Raw genomic sequence first — 25,527 nt, 5'->3', positions numbered from 1 at the left:
CCTATACCTATATCTCTAGACTCTATGATCTATCTAACATGTTTATTATTTTCTGTCAGTTCCCATTTCACACATATCTGATTGGTAAAAATCCAAGATGTTGATTATGCCAAGTATGTTGGAAGATGTGGAGCACAGGGATATCCATTCACTGCTCTTAAAACTGTAAATTGGTTTAATCACTTTGGAGTGAAATTTGATAATATCTAGTAAAGCTGAAGAGTATGTTGTCTTTAATCCAGAAACTTCGTATTTCTTAATAAAATTGTCCTACCTATATACCTGAGAGCATGTGAAAGGAGGTTTATCACAGCATCATTTTTAAAAGTGAATAGTTTGAAACAACTTAAATTGTTAGCAATAAAGAAATGGATAAATTATAGTAATTTCATATAATGAGATTCTAAATATCAATTGCAATGAATAAACTACATCTGCGTATATCAGCATGGATAACTTTAAGAACATATTAAGAACATGTAAGAAATACATTTCAGTGGTGATAGTTATCTGTCACCATGATGCTAATTACATTGCATTTCACTGAGTGTGATGGCAGAAATTGTCCCAGAGGATGTCTATAAAGTCTGGAAATATAAATAATAAATATTTATATGTTTTCAGACTTTGGGGGCATCCTATGGTATGAGAAGTGCCCCGCAATTAGCCCTAATGAATGACTGATGAGAACTGGTAAATAGATACCCCACCTTCCTCACTACTTACGTCAGATAGTTCTAAGGTACATACTCTCATGGTTCCCACAGCTGGATCAAACTTCTGTCCTCTATACTGGTAGCTGTCTTGAAAACATCATTATATACCATCTTCACTTTATCTCATTTCCCCCAGATCCTATTAGACCCCCTTCACTTTCCAAATAAACAAATTATACTGTATTCTTATTTAAGAGTCAACATCTGAAAAAAAGCAATTAATATAACAATGTTGCCTTTTTATTCTACCTCAGCTTCTTAGAAAAGTTTGCAAAGGAGGCCCTGGCTGATGTAGCTCAGTGAACTGAATATGGGCCTGCAAACCAAAGGATCGCTGGTTCAATTCCCAGTCAAGGCACATGCCTCAGTTGCAGCCCAGGTCAGGTCCCAGTGGGTCCCAGGTCCCAGAGGTCCCAGAGGGTGCGTGAGAGGCAACCATGCATTGATGTTTCTCTCCTTCTGTTTCTCCCTCTCTTCCCTTCACTGTAAAAAATAAATGAAATCCTATTTTTAAAAAGCTTCCAAAGGATTTGATTGCTATCCAAAGTGAAATGAGGCAACTCTTAAGTTAAGATGTACCTTGAAGGTATCCTAGTATCTGAAAGCATTGCTGGAGATATAAGGATTCATACCGCCCCCCTGACTCCCCTCACCCCCCCTCCTCTGAGTTTACATTCTCTTGGTATGTAATATACCTTTGATTCCGGATTCAACTTTGCTCTTAGTTCTCATCTGCTTGCTATTTTAAAGCCCAGCTTCTAAATTCCAGTCCAGTAACTACAGGACATCATGCTCCTGGCTCCAGACTGTTGACAAGTCTGCACAGGTTATGGCATAAATAGCCTTCTGGACCGTTTAGCAGCATCACAGATGACTTAAAAGGATACATTAAAACTACTGAGCATTTTGCCTTGGCCTTTTTAATTCTTGAGAATTTTATTTGGTTGAAGGAGTCAAAACCAGGGTTTACATTAGGATAAAAACAAAAGTTAATAGAATGGAGATTATCCATTATTTCCTTCCTTTGCCCAATGATTGAAGTGGGCACTTATCACAAAAGTCATTAAATCCACTTATAATGAAAAGTCATTAAAGCAGAGACTTAACATTGAAAGTGCCAGTGTTTGAACGTGTTTTATTTAAGGTGAAATCAAAATCAGGGAAATGAAATTGTTTTTACTGGCTTGAAAGTTGATATTTATGCACATGTAATTTTCTTCCACTTGGATGGTGACTGATTCAGAAAGGTCTGGAATTTATTCACTGCTCCCTTTCTCCCCAGTTGACCAATCAAGTTTAGTGCTCTTGTTTCATAAAGAAGTTTGCATAATTATAGTGGGTGGACCACAGAATTCACCGGCAAAGCAGAATACCCAGAGTCCTGAAGCAATAGCATGGTTGGTACAGACATATATGAGACCAGGATAGAGGCAGAGATAGTGGAGAGAATTCTTCCAGTTCCTGTTCTGCCTTAGCCAGCGGTAAGCATCTCATCTGAAAAGAGTAACATAATAATGAATTGGGTTCTGATTATTTTTAAACCTTTCATGAACCACAGCTGGAAGCTATGGCTGTCTTTTCATAGAATGGACTATGATGGGAACAAGGGTTAAATTAAACAAGGCTAATTACCTGGGTATTACTTTTCTTGGTTTTATTCATAAGGATAGGAATGGTCTTACGGGGAACACATAATTCACATCACGGTACTTGTCAATCCTGGCTGTAGGTTAGGATAGCCTTGAAAACATTACGAGTACCCGCTACCCCCACCACAGAGATTCTGTTTTCATTTGCCTGGTGTGCGTCCAGGGCATCAGTACTTTTCAAAATTTTTCTTGTGGTTCTAATATGCTCCTGAGTTGCATTTAAAGCAAGACAATTCGAGTTCTAATCAGCTTTGCCAATTTAGGCAGTCTTAACCTCTGTGGAAATATATTAGTTCTTTAACCAACTAATTTTAATTTCAGATATTGAGGTATACTTTATAATGTAAAAGTATAAATATAAATCTGTTCATTGCCTTTGACCTTGTGAATTAATTACCTAGTATGGAGGGCTGGGGATGATCACAAATTAATGCACAGATTACTTGATACAAATAAATCATGGAAAACAATGGCATCGAGCAATTGCCTCAAAAAAAAAATCTCAATCTCAAAAGAAACTGGTTTGAGCTTAACCTCAAATGGGATTTTCTAGTTAAAAGAGCAGCATTTGTAAAGACTCTGGAGAGTACAGAGCCTATCTGGGAAAGAAAAAGTAGTTTTGGGTGGCCATGTGAAAGGTCTTAAATACTAAACACTCAAGTATAGGAAGAATCATAGAAATACAATAGCAATGTCAAAAATGTTGTGTTTTACGTTTTGAGCAATATTTTCCAATTACCCTTTAGGCTTCTAACTGGGTCATTTCTACAGAGAAGTTATAATTAGCAAAACCAGGTATCAAACTCAAATATGAAAGCAGAATTCATGAGGTCATAAATATCACACCGTATTGCCTCAGGCTTCTCGTATATATTGTAATGAAATAAGTCCTTCCTATCTTATGAATTGGCTATGATTGATTGAATGACATAGTGTACATATGATTTTTTACTGCATGCCTGATACATATTAAGTGCCAGGTAAGTTGTATATTTCCGCCCTGTGGTGCTTCCAATCCAGCAATGCAAGCATGCACATTCAGCATTTTTAACTGCACTGCTTAGTTAGACACTGACTGACAGTCTCCATTACCCAGATGCTTAGCATAATTTCTCAGTCCTCTCATTCAATTTAATAGCTATTTATTGAAAGCTTACTAGTGCTCAGCAGACCATGTAGGAGGCCCTATGTTAGGTATAAGAGGATGCAAAATATGAATATGGCATATACTCTCCACTCAAAAAGTCTGCAATCCAATGGCTGAAATAGACATATTCATATTCATAAATATCTAATACCTAGTTCAGTGTGGACATAGGTTTGATTGCCTGCTGGAGGTGTGTATGGGGCACATGTTAAAGTCTTACAGTTCTGTACATTTTATTTTTAAGTAAGCCTAAGTATATTTGCTGATTTAAGTTGGAAATATTTGGAAAAAAGCCTAACGTACTTTGGTCCAGAAATTACACATGAATTATAATCAAATTATATCTTATGAAATAGAGGGAAACATGTCTAATTGCTCAGTTTGTAATTTTTATCTATTTTTTAATAACCAAGCAAACACAAACTAATTTATCAATTGGACAGTTATACTGCATTTCAACATGACTGTGTCCAAAAATATCAAAATATATTTTATAGAATTCAGTAAATGAAACTTTTATTTCCTCCAATAAATTATGAAGCAGTAACTCTTGTCAGTTCTCTAAAGTTGCAACTCAAATCACTGAAGTAGCTTACTCATTAAACACAGCTATAAAAATGACAACCCTGACGAATTGTCTCAGGGAGTCCTTTGATTAGCACTGGGTCTGTTTGTTCCTTCAGTCTTAAATGTTTTATTAAATATTTAGGTTCTTTCTCATAGATGCAATCAGTACTGAAAAAGTAGAAGTTTCCTGAAGCCTAAAATCTATGAATAGTTGTTGTGAAAACTTGAATTCTTACTTGGGGTACTTTGATCTTCCATGCTGTTCATGCAAGTCACCGAAGTCACATTAGCTTATTATCTCCTAGAGAAAATAAAACATACAACCATTGGGACATTATTTATCATTAAAAGAAAATAAACATATCTAAAACTATTATTACTTAGTCGGGAGATACTTGAAAGGAAACCCCAGAAAGCAAAGATTAAGCTTCTTACAGTCATTTAATTACTCTTTTTTCAAGTTAAAGGGCAGAGTTACATTTTTATAATAATAAGATATTATAATTAGACTGTTAGCATCTTTCATTGCATTGCACAGCCTGTGTTTTCATCTGACAGGCAATAATACATATTGAGTAAAACTAAATGTGGCTTCCAACTGTAATTAAGAAAGTAGCTGTTATGTGCAGGAGCACATAGCCCTCACATTTCCCACTGCCTGAATTAATCCTGGTACATGGGCACCTAAGGATCAGAATCTTCATCACTACATCTTCATAATTTTTTATTGCTTATTACCTATAGACAAGGTATCTAGCTAGACACTCTAATGGGTACACACATAACCAAACATGATGACAATGTTGCTTTTACATCTGAGGGTTCCACTGGATCAAAAGAAGACGCCTCAAGGAGATGACAGAATAATGGAGAAAATTGCATTTTATAAAGTTGGGGGAAAAACTGAAAGGCTAGAAACATATATAAATATTACCCATCAGATACAACTCATATATATATTCTTCATGCAAGAAACTTCATTATGAGAGTCAAAAAATGTGTTCTTTTCCTGGAGAGAAAGATGATATTTATAGTAGAACTAAGAGAGAATTGTTGACATTGGTTGAGAACACTATGAAGGAATTTGAGGTCAGAGTTCTGGTAGGGGTATCCTGAGGGTATGTTGGAGAAAGAATATTAAGGAATACATCTTCTCCAGTGAGCAGTGATAACAATTTACTGATGATTGAGCTGGAAGATACTTGAATCTGCATTGACCACAAGAGTTCTATCCTCTCAGTCAACAAATACTGAGCGAACGCCCATTGCTAGCTTGTGTTCTAGGCACAAGAGACAAGTCATAAACAAGAATGATGTTTCCTGCTCTCGAGAATAACAGTAAAAAAGTAAAGTAATAAATGAACAAGTTCAGTTTAAATTGTAGTAGTATTATGCAGATAATAAGAGCACATGATGCGATAGAGACAGGTTAGAGGATCAGCCCTAACACACAAATATTTCTGATATATTACAGAAGCAGCAAGAAGGCCTATATAATAAAACACAATGAGGGTGGAAGAGAGTAATTTGAGAGGTAGACAGGAGCCAGATCTGCCCTAAAGGCTTTATAAGGAATTTGGATTTTTTTCAAAATGTAATTCTAGCAATTAGAGGGTTTAAGCAGTACAGATACTTTGCTCTGGTCTCTACCCTTAAATGCTGCCTTGCATTTTGAAAAGATCACTCTGAATATAGTGTCAAAACTGTGTTGTAAGGTGGTGGGTGCAAAGTGGAAAGAGCCATTGGAATAATTCAGGCAAAATATGATGGTCATGTGTACTTGTGTTAGCAATGCAGCTGGAGATAAAGGGACAGATTTAGCATCTCTTTCAGAGTTAGAGCAACAGGAACTGATATACTGATCTGCCTGCTGGAAGCAAAGTTAAGAGACCACATAAGACTTTTGATGTTTATACAGATTATTTGTAACAGTGGAGAAGTTGACACAAAACAAAGTGTCATGGCCAATTTTTACCAAAATCAAAGTGTCTCTGCTCCAGAAATACTACAGGTGGCTCTGATTATGTTACTTCAAGGATAAGGAAAGAGATTACAGACAGGTCTAGAAAAGGCCAATGAAATGCTTGAGGGGTAGAGGTCTGTGGAGAGATTGTGGTATGGAGGAAAAATGCAGGTCCAGAGAATAAGAAGGCTGGACTTCTAAGTCCAGCTCCATTTCTATCCCAAGGTGTAATTCTGAGGAAGGAGCTTTCTCTTTGTAATGTTCTGTCTCCTTCTTTATAAAGGAGTACTATGTAAGATTAACTCTATAATCAATAATAGCTTAAACATTTCATTATCTCTAGAAGTCTTTTGCTTTGGAAAACTGATGGGTGAGAGATGCGTGATAAATGTGCATACAACTGGGTATTCTAAATAGGTTTTTTTTTTCACTAAATGACAGAATATTTTTAATCTTGGAAGCAGTCTAGGATTTTGTAAAGAGTAAATTTTATTCACATGAAAGGCAACACTGTTTAAGAAATTGTAAAATTAGAAAGGGAGTTCAGGCTAAGATGGTGGGGAAGGTATATATGCTTCACTTCCTTGCAAAACCAAAAGGATAACAACCAATTTGAAAACAAAAGACCATAACAGCCAGAAAATCAAACTACATGAAAGTCTGACAACTAAGGAGTTAAAGGAGCATCCATCTAGATTGGTAGGGGGCAGAGGCAGGTAGCTGGGGTGGAGAGGATGCATGGCAAGGTGGTAGCTGGTGGTAAACCTGGGTGGGTGAGGCAGCGGCTAGAAGACCAGGATATCCCACATTTGCCTGCAGATGAGCTGGGAGCAAAAACTGGGGAACAAGACAAACCCGCAACCTGGCGTACCAGCATGGGGAAATAAAGCCTCAAAACCTCTGGCTGAAAAAATCTGTGGCAGTTGAGGTGGTGGAAGAAAGCCCTAGCCTCACAGGAGAGTTCATTGGAGAGGCCCACTGTCATATCCTGTATGTGGTTTGTTGACCAGAACAGCATTAGTCAAGCAGCACATGATTGTATTTGGTTAGCCATTGTAGCTGTTTGCCTGATTAGTTTGGGTACAGAATTTCTGTCTTCGCATTGTAAATTTTTGTGGGCAGATCAACCTTAAAACTTGTGGATCTAGCTTTCATCAATTGCTTATAATGAGCTAGGCACCATCTAAACACATTACATAAATTATATTGTACATCATCCCAACAGGTGGGTCTATTGTTATCTCCACTTAACAGATAAGTAAATTTATACTTGCAGGGGTTAAATAACTTACCTAAAGCAAACAATATACAGGGTCCAGCAGAAGTAAGGCTTGCTTGAGCATGGGTGGGAGGCTACGTGAATATCTTGCATGAGATGGATAGCAATGTGAAAATTTCATCTAAAATGTCACATGGTGTGATTGAGTGTGTTATTTACAGAATGACATGCTTATGATTTTGTAATAAAAAGGGGTGTTATTTGTGCTGGACCCTGTATTTCAACAAATTGGATTTAATATCCCTATGTCAAAAGCCCAAATTCATGAATGGATCCAAAAACTATGGTAACATTTACACAATGGAATTCTATGCAGCAGAAAGAAAGAAATAGAGCTCCTACCCTTTGCAACAGCATGGCTGGAACTGGAAAGCATTATGCTGAGTGAAATAAGCCAGGCAGTAAAAGGCAAATACCATATGATCTCACCTTTAACAGAAACCTAAACAACAAAACAAACAAGCAAGCAAAATATAACCAAAGACACTGAAATAGAGAACAGGCTGACAGGGACCAGAGGGGAGAAGGGAGGGAATTTCAGGGGGAAAGGGGAAGAAGAGTTTACAGGAACAAGTATAAAGAACACATGGACAAAAACTAAGGGGGGTGGAAATGAGAGGAAGGTGGAGAGCACTGGTGGGGGGGGTGAGCTGAGATGGGAGTAAAAGACAGAAAACTGTACTTGAACAACAATTAAAATAAATAAATTTTTTAAAAGCCCAAATTCTATCCATAAACATAGAGTGAATTTAGTATATTAAATATATTTAACAAGCATGTTTAAACTGCACTTAATCTACACTTTGTTCTTTGTCCATACTTTTTTAGAATAATTTCTCTTCACAATGTTACTTTTTCCTCTTTTCCCCACTTCCACCCTTATTTAGCTGTTAAATATATTTTCTTAGGATCGACACCTTGGTCTCCCATCTGATCTCCTCCCTTCTTTATCGCATACTATTTAATAAACTCAGTACACTGTCAGAAGACTTCAGTTCAAATAAACTTGTGTTTCTTTGGGCAAGTACTTCTCTGTGCTTTAATGTAAATACTATAAAATTCTTTAAGTTGTCCTGTAAAAACTTTGATAACCATTCTTCATTAACCATTTTCTATCTCTCTCCTTTTCACTGTCAGTTGACCTTATGCAAGTTTCCTCTCTGTGTTTAGGAACTTGTGATACTCATTTTCATTTCAACCTCTTTTTTAATTTCTCATTATTCTTCCCATTCTACCTTCTTACAGAAAATGTAACATCTCTAGGCTGACTTTAGCTACTCCATCCCATAGTAATATTTCTCTTCTTGCAACCCCAGGCATTTACTGTCTGTTCCATTCATGAGGCATTTAATCACAGAGTGTCTAATATTATCACATAACCTGAGGTGTATACTCATTACCTCTTCAGGGACTGGGTCTTATATAACCTGTACCCTTGACTTCTCTATTATATGCTGAGTAAATAGTAACTGCTGTCCATTATACTTTTACCAGAGTTGTTTCACTTGAGAATAATCAAAGGTTATTGTACTTGAAAATGCAGTTTCAGCTAAGCAGTTTTTGCAATGGCACCATTATTTTTATATTACTACTCTAGTTTGTAAAGATGCAACAGAGAACAATTACATATGTGTTCAAACTAAAATATGCAGTCAAACATGGAACTGAATTTATTCATCAATATAGCAATTTGAGACAGAAGTTCTAAAATTGCAACCTCAAAATAAAAGTGTATGTTACAATTTAGGATTAATTTTTTAAATAGTCAATGCTTGAATATGCTCTTGCTTTGATAATAGATATAGAAAAGTGTTATGTTGATTCCAGGTGCCTTTTGCAAGTGTGTTTGCCCCCTGAAAGAAGCTGTATTAGAGTGTTTATAATACATAGAGTGATACTTACTAAATATAAAACTTTTGGTTTTGTAAGTCAAAGAATATCAGACACCACTAATTCACTTTTATTCACTTAATAAGTATGTATTTATGACCTGAAATGTACTAAGCAGTGTCTTAGAGGATAAGACCTTTAACACAGAGATATTTTCCTCCCACAAGTGCTCAGGTCCTGTTGTAGTCACGGGATCTAACCTGCCATAAAACGATCCAGTACTTCTACCTGTGAAAATGGAGGTGTGTGCGTGTGCACGTGGAATATAGAGGAAAGAAAAACAAATTGGTGTATGTTGATAATTCAATTGTTTTGGTCCAATAGCATATTTTATCTTAGTATCTAATTTTCCTTAATATCTAATTTTCCAATTTAAAGGAATCTGATATACAAATATCAAAATAGAATATAAAGGAAGGTCTGCTAAGAATTGCCCCACTGGTTTTAAAATATTTACACAATATATATGAATATGTTTACACAAAAAGTATACACAAAAAATTTCACAAAATCTTGTCTATGCAGAGCTTCTGATTAATGGGATTTAAGGCACTGTAGTAGAACATGCCTCTGTGGTTCCAGGGTTTTCAGGTTATTATGTGTTCGTGAAATGCTATACCTGGTTCTTTCAAAGAACTCCTACTTTCCATGAAAATTGAATTATCTGAACACCAGCTTACAAATGATCTACCTGAGTGTAAAATGGTCACTGGGAAATTCAGGCTCAGGCCAACAGCATTACTAAAGGCAATGCTGGTTACACATTTTATTATACCTGGTTACACATGTGTGGAACCAGGTATGAACCCAACCAAGAGACTGACCAGACGCATCACATCTGTAAAACCTGCATAACCTTTTGAGCGTCTGTTATTGCTACACACAACAGTTGAACTCTGAATGTGCCTTTGTCCTCCATGAGCATTTCATATCCAAACTATGCTGGTACAGTGCAGGCACTATGCTTGTACTGGACAGAAGATGTCCAGAACATCTTTAATTTTGATACTAGAAAAAGGTAAAACTCAAAAGTATCATTATGATATTCAAGTACTGTAGTTTAACTACAAAATAGAGGGCTCTTTATGGTGGAAATACATAGGAAACATCTAGTCACACTTCAACCAATGATACAAGTCATCATTTCAAGCTTCTATGGATAAGAGGAAGACATATACCTGTATACTTAGAGAGAAACAGATAGTTTCAAAGAAAAAAGTTTAGAAATTCTGAGTTACAGTGTAATATTTTATCTTTATAATTTTTAAGAAAAGCAGATGGTGAATATTTTACTAAGTTTTATTCTAATATATATGCATACATATGCATATATGTGTATATGTGCATGTTTGGTTATATATGTATATATTCATGTAACGACAAGGTATTGGCCTAAAGAATCAGAGAGACCTGGCTTCAAATCCTGGCTTGTTCATATTTCATCTCTGTGAAATGAAGATTTTAATATCTACATCATTGATTTCATAAATCAAATAAAATAATGTTTGAAAAACACCAATTTGTAGTAGACAGTAAATTGCATTACTATATCAATTATGCTTTATACCTTTATAAAAAGAAAATGTATGCTTTTCTTATTAGTAAGAATTTTATGTTATGTAATTCAACAATTTTTACACTAGTTTTCTGCCCTATTCAGCTACACGAATGCCACAAATAGGTGACAGCAGGACATTCACAGTTGTCAGATTGAAGAATGGATTGTGAGCTTGTTGCTAAGCCAGTAGAAGACATGGTTGTCAAACTTCTCTGAGATGTCAGAGTACATGAGACTTTGAACAGTGATGAGAAAATGTACAAGTCATGCATATAAACCATTTTATGATGAGTCTATTCTTCAGTTCTAGGTTGAAAGATAAAATGTCTTGCTTACTTTTTCCGTGAAGTGAGGTGGTCACATAAATCATCTTTTATTAAATGAAGGTTGTGTTTTATTTCTATTTCTAGTGGTGGAAATAAAGCTCTACTTGTTTTGCTTTTTATTAAAAAGTGTCTAGGAGAACAGAAAATTGTTATTTAAAATCATATCTATTAATTAAATCCTATTAAAGAGTTCTTTTTATTACAACATTTATTGTCCAAACACCAGTCACCAATTGGTCTTTAAAAACTGTGGTTTACTCCTCATTGCTCTAGGTGACAAAGTAGTAATGTTGTTCCAGAAACAATGGGTAACCAATGTACTTTATGATGAGAACTCAGACTATAGATTAGAATGAACATAGGCCTTAACTTTTGGCTCTCTTGCATGTGACTTCAAGCAGGTGTTCTGTGTTCTCAGTGCTGCATAAGAAACTGCCCCCCAAATTAATGACTTAGAAAAACGATAATAATTTATTTTGCTTATAAATCTGTAGTTTGTGCAAGGTTCAGCAAAGACAGTTCCTCTGCTTCGTGCAGCATCAGCTAGGGTGGCTCCCCTGGGGCCTGGAGTACTGACTTGCCAGGCAGTTTATTCCCCCGGCTGGCAGGTGGGGCTGGATGACAGCCGGGAGCTCAGCTAGAGCTGTGGGCCAAGGGCCTGTGTGCTCCACACGGGCCTCTCCATGGCTGTTTGGCCTTCCTTTGGGCCTGGTGGCTACCTTTTAAAGATAAACTTCCCAACAGAAGCAAGCAGAAGCTCAGTCACCTTTTGTAACCTAACCTAGGAAGTCACATAGACTCACTATAGTCACAAATACACCCAAATTCAAGAGTTGGGGACATAAACCTGAACTCGTCATGGAAAGAGTATCAGTGAAGCATTATCAGAAGCATATGTCTGATGGGAGATATTGTTTTGAGGCCCTTTTGGGGAAAAAAAACATCTGCTATAGCAACTCCATATCTCTTAATTTTAGTTTCCAGCTAACCAGTAGTATGCTAGGCACTCTTCTGATCATTTTACACATATTAATTAATTAAATCCTCACAGCAACATTTCAGTTAGGTGTTATAATTTATCTCCATTTTACAGATGAGAAAAGTGATGTACAGAAAAATAAGTTGCCTCAAAAGACAGTTAAGAAAACACAGAAACAGAACTAAAAGTCATGCAATTCAACTCTGAAGACCACATTCTTTATTATTATTTATAAATAATTTTTATAAAAATAACTAAAAAATTGTATGCAAAGTGCCTTGCATAGTTTTTGGCTCAGTCTGATTGCTCAAATTTATAAGTGGTTTTCTGTAGCTGTTACTGCTAGTATATCTTACACTGAATTGCTCAGTGTATACTCTATGGGGATGGTTTGCTTATTCTTAAAACTAAATTTACTCTGTCTTAAAGAGTATGCAAGAAAGAAAAATTGAAAGAAAAAGTTCAAAACTGTCATTACAGTATGTCTAGAAAAAATAGTGATATAAGAATCTCTGATTAGGAGACAAAAAAGTTAAATGGCATCTTAATTTGGTGTACTTTAAAACATGAAGACAGATTCGCCAGCACATTTCTTAAAGCAGTGCTAAATATTAAGGAAGTAATATTAATGTAGGCTTAAGTTTAGTTGACTAAAATATACCTGAGAGCACCAAATTAAATACAAATTGTATTAGAAGATGAGTGTTGGAGCGCTTAAAATGTGATGCATACTTATAGAAAAAAATATGGTTAGCTTTCATTTGTGCCAGAATTTTACCAGATTATATTCAAAACAGTATTAAAAATAAAATGTGATCTCATTTCACAAACTACTAATATAAACCTTTTGTCTTCATACTTTATCTTAACTCCAGAACAAAAACACCCACCTACTCTAAAGCTGGAAACAGCTCTCGAATTTTGACTCTGCCTGTCACCAGCCTCAGCCTACTAACGCGTTTTTGACTTTATATTCTAAGTGATGCCCTGTCCTCGACACCTGTCCACCTCTTGAATGAATGTGCTCTTTCCTAATTCTATTTATCATATAAATTATGAATCTATAAATGAGAAAAGGTGGTAGAAGATAAAACTAAGATCTGCTATGTCTACTTTATGCTTGTTAATGGCCACTCGTCTGGGTTTGCCGGTATATATTCCTTTTTATTTTATGTTAATAGTCAAAATGTCACGTAGTAAAAAAATAAAACTCCTTTACCTAACCAAAATAAAATTATGCTAAGTGAAATAAACCAGTGCTATATAGTAAGTCAAATGCTATATGATCTCACTTATATGTGGAATCTAGTGAACAAAATAAACTGGTGAACAGAATAGAAACAGAGGTATGTACACATGGAACAGACTGACAGCTGTCAGAGTGGAGGGGTGGTGAGGAATGGGTGAAAGAAGGTGAAGGGATTGGATAAAGGATATACACACCTAACCCATAGACACAGACAACAGTGTGGTGATGGCCAGAGGGAAGGGGGTCTAGGGCTGGGTGGAGGTGGGCAAAGGTGTAGTGGAGAAGAATGGAGATAATCTGTAAAGTGTCAACAATAAAGATAAAAAAAAACACAACTTTGCTTTTAGTCTGAGACCTGGGTAATAGTCTTTTGGTTCAGTTCCAAAAGTCTTTGCTATATTAAATGGAATCAGACCAGCCTATGTGCATTTTGGGAGTCAGCCCAGGAGTTCATTAACAAGTGGATGGGGCTTGCTTTCCCAAGCTGCTCTCTCTCCATGTTCTTCTCAGTACTTTGTCATTCCCTGTGACTCCTCTTTCATGCCTCTTGGTTAGAAGGTTGGCCGGGCCTTTATTTACTCTGTTGAGCACTTCTGAAACTGGATCTGCATGGAAGGCCAAGGGAGAGGACAGTTAGGAAAAAAATGCAAGAGATTGCCTCCACCCTCTCAGAATCACATTTTCAGTGAAGGGAGAGGAGGTTTTTCCTTCTCAAGTATGTTGGCTCATGTCAGTTCCTATCACTGGCCATCACCACCACCACCACTACTATATGGCTACTTGAGAGTTAAACATGAGAGAACAGAGGGTGAAAAGAAGAAGCACAATGGAAGAAGGGACTTCCACATTCTTCCTATTAGGAGTTCCATTTTCCACTTCCAGAGCCAAGATGAGCAGGCCCGTCCTGGAGCCCCATCTGTGACCTGGAGCCCATTTCCAGTCTATTCCAGGCCACAGCCCATGCATTCAGGGAAGGAGCAGAGGGGGTAAAGAAAGAAGGACAGTAAACGTATCACCAGCTTGGTTATTCTTCGAGCTTCGGTCTTTCTCAGCACTTCCGCTGCTGTTTCCTTTTCAGAGTCTTCAAATATCTGTGGGGAGTATCGTGCCCAGACTTTATAGATAAGCAAAAGGAAGAAGGTGCTTTGTTCTGTGCTTTCCAGAACCCAAGCCCCTTCTTCTGAATCTTTGGGATGAAAGCCATGGAGCCGACAGTGTATTTTCGGTCTGATGATTTTTCCATTTGCTTATTTAAGAGAAAGTCTAGGCCCTGGCTGGTGTAGCTCAGTGGATTGAGCGCGGGCCTGTGAACCAGAGGATCATGGTTTGATTCCCAGTCAGGGCACACGCCTGGGTTGCAGGCTGGTTCCCTGCAGGCCAACTCCCAGCTGGGGACGCACGAAAGGCAACCATACATTGATGTTTCTCTCCCTCTCTCTTTCCCCTCTAAAGATAAATAAATAAATAAAATCTTTTAAAAAAAAAGAGAGAAAGTCTACCTTACACATTTCTTTGGTGACAGTGCAAAATTAGGATTAGTAGCAGGGCATTTTTATATGCTTTATCTCATGCAAACTTTTTAGTAAACCACCCCTTTGTCCCGAAAGGAAGGTTCAGCTGAATATTTTGAAGCACAATGCACAATTTATTACCAATTGGCTTATATTTGGTCTTGAGATTTTCTTTGGATTGTTATTAATAGGTTATTCTGAGGAAACAAAATATCTTTATTTAATCTTAGGTTTTAGTTTTTTATTTTCTTTTTATTTTTCGATTCTCTAATTTTCCCTTCCTTCTCTACTTATGTGGCAGCAAAATGTAATTTTTATAACTGTAGAACAGAATCTAGGAAAATGATGATATTGCCTATTCTATTTCCTTACATTTTATGAATTCTAAAGTTTTTAGAGATGAGGTAGATTGCATACTTTACTAAGAAGTCATTCAAGTTTTCTAAACTTACTGACTATTAAACATTGATAAGGGAAAGGCAGTCAATTATATTAATATCAGTTCCTGTCACACAAAACGCAGTTCAGTACTTCATCAAATAATGAGAATGACTGGAACATTTCATATTTCAGCATTTCATCAAATTATGAGAATGATGAGAACAGCACACTATGCCAACTAGGAGTTATCATGGACATTTGTCTTAAGAGTTTTCTGATAATGAAAATAAACTTAATAATCATTGCTGGCAATATAGATAGCCTAACCATTCAATTTTTAAATTAAGTACATGTGTAACAGGTCATACATTTCTTGATTTTGTTTTAGAGACACACGTGTGTGTGTGTGTGTGTGTATGTATACTTTTCAACTGTATTTCAGTCAATACTCAGAAATTTCAATTTTCTGAAGACTGTAAAATTTCAAATATCTCCAGAAGTATTGCAAAGTATGTAATTAGTATCAGTGGTATTTCAATAACTATACTTATATTGCATGTGCCTTTAATACATGCTTTTTTACAAAAATTTCTTTGCCTTTATATTATATGTATTTCTTTTATTGGTATTTAAGCAATCACTTAAAAATCTTTTTAAAATAGAACACTGTTTTAACTTAGATTATTTATTATGTAATGCTAAGAAAATATACATTTTGCATTTTATAGATCCCCTATTACCAAATTACATTGTATTTATTTTAGCATTCTTGCTTTTATCAGCTGCTACATGGCAACAGAAAATCGAGAAATTCAGGGGTGGGCTGGAATGAGAGTTAAAGACAGAAAACTGTACTTGAACAACAATAAAATAAATAAATTTAAAATAAAGCAGGAAATCATTTCACAAATACTTCATAACTAATAACTTGCTTGTAATTTGACTTTTTTCTACTGGATATACTGACACCAATTATATGAGTAGATATTCAGGAAAGTGTAACCTTCTTATTAAACATAGTTGATTAAACATATCCATTTACTTTCATTAACTCAGAACACTTCACCGAAAGGAATAGGAAATATAAAAGATTTACACTAACAATGACAAAGCCAAAGGCAAAGGGAGAAGAACATAGATAAGGTGAAAATTCTTCTACAATTTCGACATGTCAATGAAATTGTAGAAAATGAAAATTCAGTGGAGGAGTGATAACTCATTAAACAACGGCGCTTGGTTTGACTGCCTTCATGGAGAGAAGCTGCTTTGCCTTTGTGCTATTCTATTTTGTACATGCCAAGGAGTGGAATTGCTGTGTAAGAAGATATATCAAAAAAGAAAAAGGACTCATGGACATGGACAATGGTGTGGTGATTGTAGGGGGAGGAGGTTTAGTAGGTTAAATGGTAATGGAAAAAATGTAGTAAATTTTTTTTGAAAAACAGAAGTTATATCTATGTTCATCTATACTACACACTACCAAATAGTTCTCTAAAGCGGTAGCACCAGTGCTATTTCTCCAGCAATGTATAAAAGTGCATATCACCCCATATCCTCACCAAAGTTAGTTTTGTATATTTTTTTCACCTTAGGCATTCTGGTAGATGGCAATAGTATCACATTGTACTGTGAAATATGTTTTTAAAGTATGTCTTTTTTAAAAATTCTTGTTCAAGTACAGTTTTCTGTCTTATATTCCCAGCCCTGCCCCCCCAGTTCTCCCCACCTCCCTCCCATTTCCACCCCCCACCTTAGTTATTGTCCATGTGTCCTTTATACTTGTTCATGTGAGTCCTTCCCCTTTTCCCCTGTAATTTTCTCCCCTCTCCCCACTGGTCCCTGTCAGCCTGTTCTCTATTTCAGTGTCTTTGGTCATATTTTGCTTGCTTGCTTATTTTGTTGTTTAGCTTCCTGTTAACAGTGATATCATATGATATTTGTCTTCACCACCTTCTATAAGATCCAACTCCTATTTGCTACACATGGTTTCTTAAAGTATGTCTTAAAGACATACTAAAGTATTTCTTAAAGTATGCCTTTAAGAAACCATGTGTAGTAAATAGGAGTTGGCTCTTATAGAAGGGACTGAAATATAAAGACAATTAGAAAAATAAGAATTCTTTCTATTAAGGTGACTAAAGTAGTCTGGTTTTCACTTGTGACCAAGCTATAGTAATACCTGCTGCCTGAAATAAAGAAAATTCATAAAAAATAATTTTAACACATAAAACATCAGGTAATATAGGAAAGAGATCACAGAGAGGTGTAAGTAAAGGAGGAAATCGCTGTCCTAAGTTAGTGTCCCGAGAGGTTCCAGACCACGCTGCAGAGAGGAGGGGCCCTGAGAGAGCCCAGCAGAGTCCCTGCATGCATGGAGAAGACACATAGGAGAGTCCATGCAGTCAGTCCAGGACAGCTAGATTTCACACGACATTGTATCAGAGAGTAGAGCGCTGCTCTGAAAGAGAACTCCAGAGAGCTGCAGAGGTTCTTGTAAGCATGCAGCTAAGTTTTCCAAATAGGCGGATAAGCCAATAAAAAAGATAAAATGAGGTCATTAAAAGCATGCAGTTATTCTAAAAGAAGGAAAAAATAAGAAAATAGAACAAAGAAGAGGGAGACAAATAGAAAACAAATAGCACAAGGACTTAAACCTGACCATATTAATAGTCATATTAAATGTAAATAATCTAAACCTGCAAATTTAAAAGCAGAGAATGTCAGTTTAAATTTTTAAAAAGGCAAGACACAGGTATGTATTACACGTGTGAAACATTTAAATATAATAATTAAAAAGATAAAGGGGCACAAGAAAACTTTTGGGGGTAATGGATATGGTCACTATCTTAATTGTGGTAAAGTTTTTACAGTTGTATTTGTATTCCAAAACTTATCAAATTGTACACTTTTGTGCAATTTTTGCACACCAACTCCATCTCAATAAATCTGTGAAAAATAGTATGGTATATGTGGAAAGTGATAAAAAGTCTAAAATTTCTGTATAAATGGAAGGTGAGTTTGGAAAAATAGATGTGACCTCCACTGTGAAAAAATTTAAATGCTAAACTGAGTTTGGAATTTATTCTAGAGGGAAAGTGTTAGCAAACTTTTTCTCTAAAGGGCCAGATAGCATATATTAAAGACTTTGCAGGCCAATAATCAAAATCAAAGATGTCATCTATCTACACAATGACTGAGGAGTAGATTTGAGCAGAGGCAGGCAGACCTAAGATGATTACAGGAGTACAAGACAGAAAAAAAAGTGAAGGGTAATGTGGAACACTGTAGTTAAATCTGGTGGAAGGTGCAATTTCGAAAAGGAACACCAACCTGGGAGGAAACCAACCTTACTGTATTAACTTCATTAATATGGTAAGGTTAGAAAAAGATTTGGTCAACGGGAGGGAGCAAACACCAGGCAGACAGCTGGGTAAGGGCAGATGCTGAAGGCCCAGTGGCAGGAGGAGGCTTTGGGTGTCTAAGGTTCTAAACTAGGCCAATGTGGTGGGGGGCAGAGTATCTGAGGAAGAAAGAGGTAGAAGGTGAAAGCAGCAGGATCACAGGGAATGGGTGGGGAATAAAATTTTGCAATGCCTTATAGGCATTTAACAGGGCAATTGGCTTTACCCTAGGAGAATGGAAAGCTATTGGAAGGCTCTGAGCCCTGTAGTAACATGATCTGATGCATATTCTAAGAATGTCACTGACTTGTGGGTTGAGAATAGACTGTAGGCAGGCAAAACCATAACAGAGGAAGTATGAGAGGGGAGCAGTTTCATCTGATATGGACAGAACTGCAGGCAGGGTAAAACCATGGGTGAATTTATAACACAAGGTAAATATGTTAAACTGTAACCATAAACATGATGGGAATTCCTCATACTTTTCCAAACAGGAGTATGTAACAAACAAATTTATGTGTTTGAAAATTGCGCTGTGCTGTGAGGTAGCCACATAAGGTTATTAAGCCCTTTAAATGTGCCAAGTTCAAATTGGAATGTGCCATTAATGTAAAATATGGGAGTCCAAATATTTTGTACAAAAAAACCTCCAAAAACCAAATAATGTTAAATATTTCAAAAGTGTGCTTACATGTTAAAATGATAATATTATCTATTGTTTGGCTTAAATTAAAATATATGGTTAAAATCAATTTCACCAGTTTCTTTTTAGTTTTTAATGTGGCTACTACAATAAAATTATGAATATATGGCTCACTTTATATTACTATTGGACAGAGCAGGTTTAGAAGATTACTCTGTCCCCAGAATATATTAAACCACTCAAAAATGGTTGCTGAGAGACCAATTATAAGGCTGATTTCAAGAAGAGTTTGAATACCACTAAGCTATTCTAAAGTATTTAAGAGATACCCTAAGCATTTTAAGATAATTTTTGAAAGGAATGACGAAGTAGCTAAAAACCCTTCAGATAAAAATTATTTAAATTCCTGTTTTAGTTTAAAAAAATGAATAAGAGATTACAGTGCTTTGCTGCACAAAATTAAGCTATGAGGCTACTTTCCATGCCAAATATTTATGCTTGAGATTTGAATGGCTGAGAACAGAAAAGAAATAAAATGTGTATAGTTTTTGTTTATGTGTCTAATAAATTTTGTATACGTACTTAGAGTAAATCTTTATTTTTTTGTTTTTTCTAGTTTTATTGAGAAATAATTCGCATACATTTCTGTATAACTTTTAAGGTATACAGCAGGATGGTTTGATTTACATATATTGTGAAATGATTACCACAATATGTGTAGTTAACATCCATAATAGCAACAGATACAGTTAAAAAAATTATTTTGTAAGAACTCACAGTACCTACTCTCTCAACAACTTTCCTACGTATCAGACAGCAGTGTTAACTATTCATCATGTTGTACGTTACATCCCTAGTAATCACTTATTTTATAACTGGAAGTTTGTACCTTTTGACCCCCTTGTTCCAATACTGTTTCACCCCACCCTTCCTTCTGGCAACCACAAATCTGATATCCTTTTCTCTGAGTTCCTTGGTTTTTGTTTGTTTGTTAATTAGATTCCACATATAAGTGAGATCATACAGTATTTGTCTCCACTGAACTTTTAGTGTTGTTCTATAACATACATAGTCCGAATAAATTTATTTTTTAATGGCCTTTTTCAAAAAGTGACCTGAAAGACCTTTATGATATTTAAATTATATTTAAAATAACATTGGAATATACAGACACAAGCTCCCCTTTTAAAGTGCATATTCTCTATAAACTGATTGATATATTTATAAATATTGTAATAGATGAAATATATAATTTAAATTTATATTTAAGTTCAACATTTTAAATTTTTTAGTGAAGGGTTACAAATGTATTGGATTGGCCATAAAGTCCATCTAGTTTGTTCTGCAAAATAAAAGACACATTTTTTATTTTCATCAACAACATTATTCAAAATAATGTTACATTTTGAGTATGGTGGCTATCTCCTGCATGCTATAATGTGTATTGTTCTCAATTACTGTCTTGATTTCATTGCTATCAACTTCAACTGGTCTACCTGTAGAGCATCATCCAGCAAGAAATCTCAAGCACAAAATTTCGCAAGCCACTTTTGACTTGTTCAATCAGTCACATCACCTTCTCCATAGAGTGCACAAATCTTTTTTGTGTGTTTCAGTTGTGTTTTTACCTTTCTTGAAATAAAACCACAATATGCCAGAAACATCGCATATTTTCTTTGATCTTCAATGTTAAAATGCCTACACAAAAATTCACCAATTTTGATGTTTGGTTTTTTTTTTAATGCACACTGATGTGACAGCTGTCACAATACAATCTAACAAAATTGTTCCAAATAAATTCAACAACAGCTAAGCACTACTAGAACTATCTTGCAGAAAAATCCAAATGAACTTTTTGGTTAACCCAATATATTATGAAATATATTCAGTTATTTTGAACTGTATAATTAAGAAGAATATAATTATTTGACTGACAAAACCTATATGAATAGGATTTATTGAATAGCTTACGATACAGTGTCTTGTAACTATTGTCACAAGTTTACATTTAGAAATTAAATATTTTCTAAAAAATATTTCATTTATGAAAATGTTAATGGGGTGATTATTTATTATTTATATACTCTGCATTTTGACAGGTTTCGAGAAATATGTAGTTTTCTTTTTTTATTAAAAAAAAACTAAGTCAACCCACAACTTCAGATTATTCCAACATGCTGCCAGAATTAAAAACCAGTATTGCAGACAGAGCTTTTCAAATAGAATGTACAGGCAGCCCCCTGGGAATCTTGTGTCGCTGTAGATTCTGATTCAGTCCATCTGGAGGGCCCGAGACTGCTCTTCCAACGTGAGATGCCGATGTCGCTGGTCCAGGGAATTGCACTTTGAGTGTAGAGGTCCTTCCAAGACAATATTCCCACAAAATCCCAAAATGTTTAACAAGCAGATAAGAGCTCTTTGCCCAATTTCTCTAGTGGAAGGGCTACTTTTGGCATTTTTATTTTTTTAAATATCTGAGTGAGTTATAGGCAAAAAAATAAAATCCTGCCAGTAGAACTCAGAGTCCTTCATGCTTGTTCCAGAGGAAACAGTTTAGGGTGGGAAGAAAAAATCTGGCTCCCAAATGCTGGGAAGCTTCTTTTTCCTATTCCCTATACCCCTGACCTTTGCTCTGTTTAATCTTATATATTCAAGGTTATTTTGTTGTTCTTATTCTGTACTGTCCCTGCCGCTCCCCTCTCCCTTCCTTACTCCCATCCCTCCCTCCACGATATTACCATCTGTTAACCCTGCCCAGCCTGAGCTTGGGCTCGTGCAGTTGGTTCCCACCAAGTGGCCTTAGCCCGATCACCTGCACTGGCTGAGTCAGGGGCCAGAGGCTCCTGGACCAGCGAGGCCAGCCCCAGCTGTGGAGAAGCCCACCATTGGTACCGGTGTGAATTCCAGAGGCCGCCCCCATCTACCCTGTTGGGGTAATCACATCCATAGTGGAGCAGGCCTGCCCTGAGGCCTCAGCCAGAGGGGTGACCTGCGGCCTAGAGAAATATTTTGATAATAGTGTTTTTCTTGATTAACCATTCTAGTATTAATTAATTTATTGTCACCTTAGAGAAGAGACTGTGTTGTTGTTATTTATTGACCACTACTCATAGCTTTATAAATATTGAACAACCAATCATTTAATAGTAATTTTACTGTGTAGTATTGATAATTTTACTTCTATTAAATTATTCCATCATTTATAAGAAATGTTTTCATAAAAGTAAATAAAAAGCTATTAAAGATAACACAATTATAACACATATGTGTGTGTTCATGTGCATCCCTGGTGTAAGTATACTACCAGTATCATTAAGAATTGCATTGATTTAGATTTGTACAAATACTCATCAATATGTGAACCTAGAGAAAAATATTTTATTGGAACTCATTCTGGTAGGAATTAACTTTACTTCAAAAAATTAATGGCAATTGTTCTTTCTGTCCTAAAAACATAAGCAGAAGCCTTATGCATAAATTTATCATTGTTAAATTCAGGTTTTTGTATATTTTTAAATGTAGTAATTTGTGAAAATATATCGGGTTAAAATAGACAGTTTGTTAAAACATTTTAATATAATGTCACTAGAAAATTATTTTAATTTTGTATAACAGTGTTAATTTAGAAAGTGGTCAAAAGTCGTTTCTTTGAGCCCTGGCTGGCATAGCTCAGTGGATTGAGCACAGGCCTGCGAACCAGAGGATCGAAGTTCGATTCCCAGTCAGGGCACATGCCTGGGTTGCAGACCAGTTCCCTGCAGGCCAACTCCCAGCAGGGAACACACAAATGGCAACCATACATTGATGTTTCTCTCCCTCTCTCCTTCCCCTCTAAAGATAAATAAATAAATAAAATCTTAAAAAAAAAAAGAAACAAGTGATTTAGAACAATATATTTGGAACTGTAAAAAAAAAAAAAAAGTCGTTTCTTTAAGATCAGAAATGACTAAGCCCTTTACCATTCAGGACCCTGGGTGCACACTGAGCATTGGACCCTTCTCCCTAGGTCTTCCATTCCTGTAAAAATGTACATTGAAAATGACGGCGTAGATTTAAGCAAAGAAAAAATCAGGTTCAATAAACCTTTTCATCAAATAACTTTACTCATTTACATTTTCATGTCTTTTTGTGAGAATTTACTTATTTGCATTCCATTTTCATGATTTCTGCCATATGTATATAGCATATACACCTTATTCACTAAATATTTGTCTACCTACTTTTTAACTAATTCAAAATTTTAAAGTAAATTTATTTCAATATAATAAATAGAAAAATTATATGAACAAAAAATTATCACTGCCAATGAATTCAACACCAAGAGGATTTCCAGATTTGGGGTTCAGTGAATGAGGATACTTTATTCAATGAAAGCAGGTCAATTCTGAAACAGCATAGCTGTGAAACACTTCAGTTGTTTAACTGCATGGATGTGGAACAGCACAGCTGTGGAACAGTTCGGGTGATATGGCCCAGGCAAGGAGGTGCCAGTGTCTCAGCTTCCACTCCACAGTTCAGCCCAGGCAAGACAGCTCCACCCCAGTGTTACATCTTCTGCCAAGGAAACAGTCTTCAATGGGAACTGAAAGTGTGCTCCAAGAGACAGATAGGAGACTGACTTACAGAGAAGTTCCCAGACCTTTCCTTGATTAGTCCATTTCTATATAAATGAGAACTCCAGATCATCATACTTTGGTTGGTCCAAATAGCAGCATCCTGATTGGTCAGAATGAAACCATTCTGATTGGTTGATGAGATGCAAATGAGGATATAGCTGTGTAGCTCTGGGTAGATGGGGAAACTCTCGAACTTATTGATAGAATTTTGACCCTAGGCGCTCTTACAAGGGCCTACTCAGAAGGCAAGGAGCTCACGGCAGCACAATGGCTGCTAGACTCTGGTTATGAATTTGGGCTTGATTAACCATAATCTTGGCAGTTATATTCTTCTCAGAGTCATAAGTCATTTATCATAAAAAATAAAAATAATTAAAACTAAATCAATGTAACAAGTAAGCTAGATCTTGCTTGCTAAGGTCTCTAAATACAAGGTCAGCCCCCATTTAAAAAATTTTATTTAGTCCTTAACAAAAGTATTAAAGATATCCTAGCACAACACTTGGATTTTCTCCTTGAGCACTCAGATGGACTGAGGAAGAAATGGAACACAAATACATTTTTAACAGTGTGATTCAATGTTATTTAATGCCATCTTTCGGGACTACACAAAATGATTCTTTTCTGTCTCTGACTGACACCCCCGTTGCATTAAGCACTACTGTTTTGTGTGTGTGTGTGTGTTTCGGGTGTGCCTTTTCAAATTAGCAACCTTAAGTAAAATGTGAAGTCACTATTGTGTTACTGATTTTGAATAACTAAGTTAATTAATTAATATTAACATATATTGATTTTCTGTGTGTGCATAACACTGCACTCTGATTCAAAGTGTGTTTAAATCAAAATACATTGTACAGGTGCAAATAAAAGAGATCTAGGAATAACAGAAACTTTTTTCCTATTTTTGCAGCTTGCAGACCAGGATTCTATAAAGCATTTGCTGGGAACACAAAATGTTCTAAATGCCCTCCACACAGTTTAACCTACATGGAAGCAACTTCGGTCTGTCAGTGTGAAAAGGGTTACTTCCGGGCTGAAAAAGACCCACCTTCTATGGCATGTACTAGTAAGTCTATACATTTTGCATTTGGAAATCCTATTTCAGACCTTTTTGATCTCTTCATTCCAGTTTTTTAATGTAGATACACAAAATCCTGTACTATTAATGCTAATTGTCTTTGATAGCCGTCAAGGAAAAAATTTCACTTCGTTCTCAGCAGTTTTCAGCTGCTTGCAAAGAATGTGTTTATTCCTCAAAATTTACATTGACCCTTGACATGCAAATACCAACACCAACTTGAAGACCTGTAAATTTTCTCTAACCATAATTGGTCCTTAGGAAATTAAAGTAGTTTAAAGCTACTTGAGAATTTATAAGCAAAACTTTTCCTTGCTTTAACTCTTGACCATTTTTTAGGCACTTCAAGTTACAAACATTAAGTTTACCACTGTAGGGAAACTTCCAGGTGGAACAATTGTACTATTGTTATGCAGAAAAGTTTGAGCTTTTTTGACACGTTTTTTAAAGGAAGTTATTTTTGAATTTGTTCAAATTTCATCTCTCGCTCTTTACAGTTTGGGGAGTTGGTACCAAGAGAATATTAAATCTAAATCTTAAGGTCATTTCAATACATGCACTGATAACTTTAAAT

General features: G+C 35.9%; 1 protein-coding gene across 2 annotated transcripts in view; it reads left to right on the top strand.

Annotated features, from left to right (window-relative positions):
- EPHA6 (EPH receptor A6) overlaps window positions 1-25,527 on the top strand; it is an 898,848-nt gene that overhangs the window by 344,175 nt on the left and 529,146 nt on the right. For both annotated transcript variants that reach the window (XM_037058993.1, XM_037058992.1), the window contains exon 4: window positions 24,786-24,941. In XM_037058993.1, the coding sequence (XP_036914888.1) occupies window positions 24,786-24,941 (156 nt within the window). The remainder of the gene's footprint in view (window positions 1-24,785; window positions 24,942-25,527) is intronic.

Source organism: Sturnira hondurensis, unplaced genomic scaffold (assembly GCF_014824575.4).
Source record: "Sturnira hondurensis isolate 20B ecotype Veracruz unplaced genomic scaffold, ASM1482457v3 Scaffold0010428, whole genome shotgun sequence".
In the NCBI taxonomy this organism is placed as follows: Eukaryota; Metazoa; Chordata; class Mammalia; order Chiroptera; family Phyllostomidae; genus Sturnira; species Sturnira hondurensis.
Note: the sequence above shows the minus strand (reverse complement) of the source record. Positions and strands in the feature narration are given on the sequence as shown.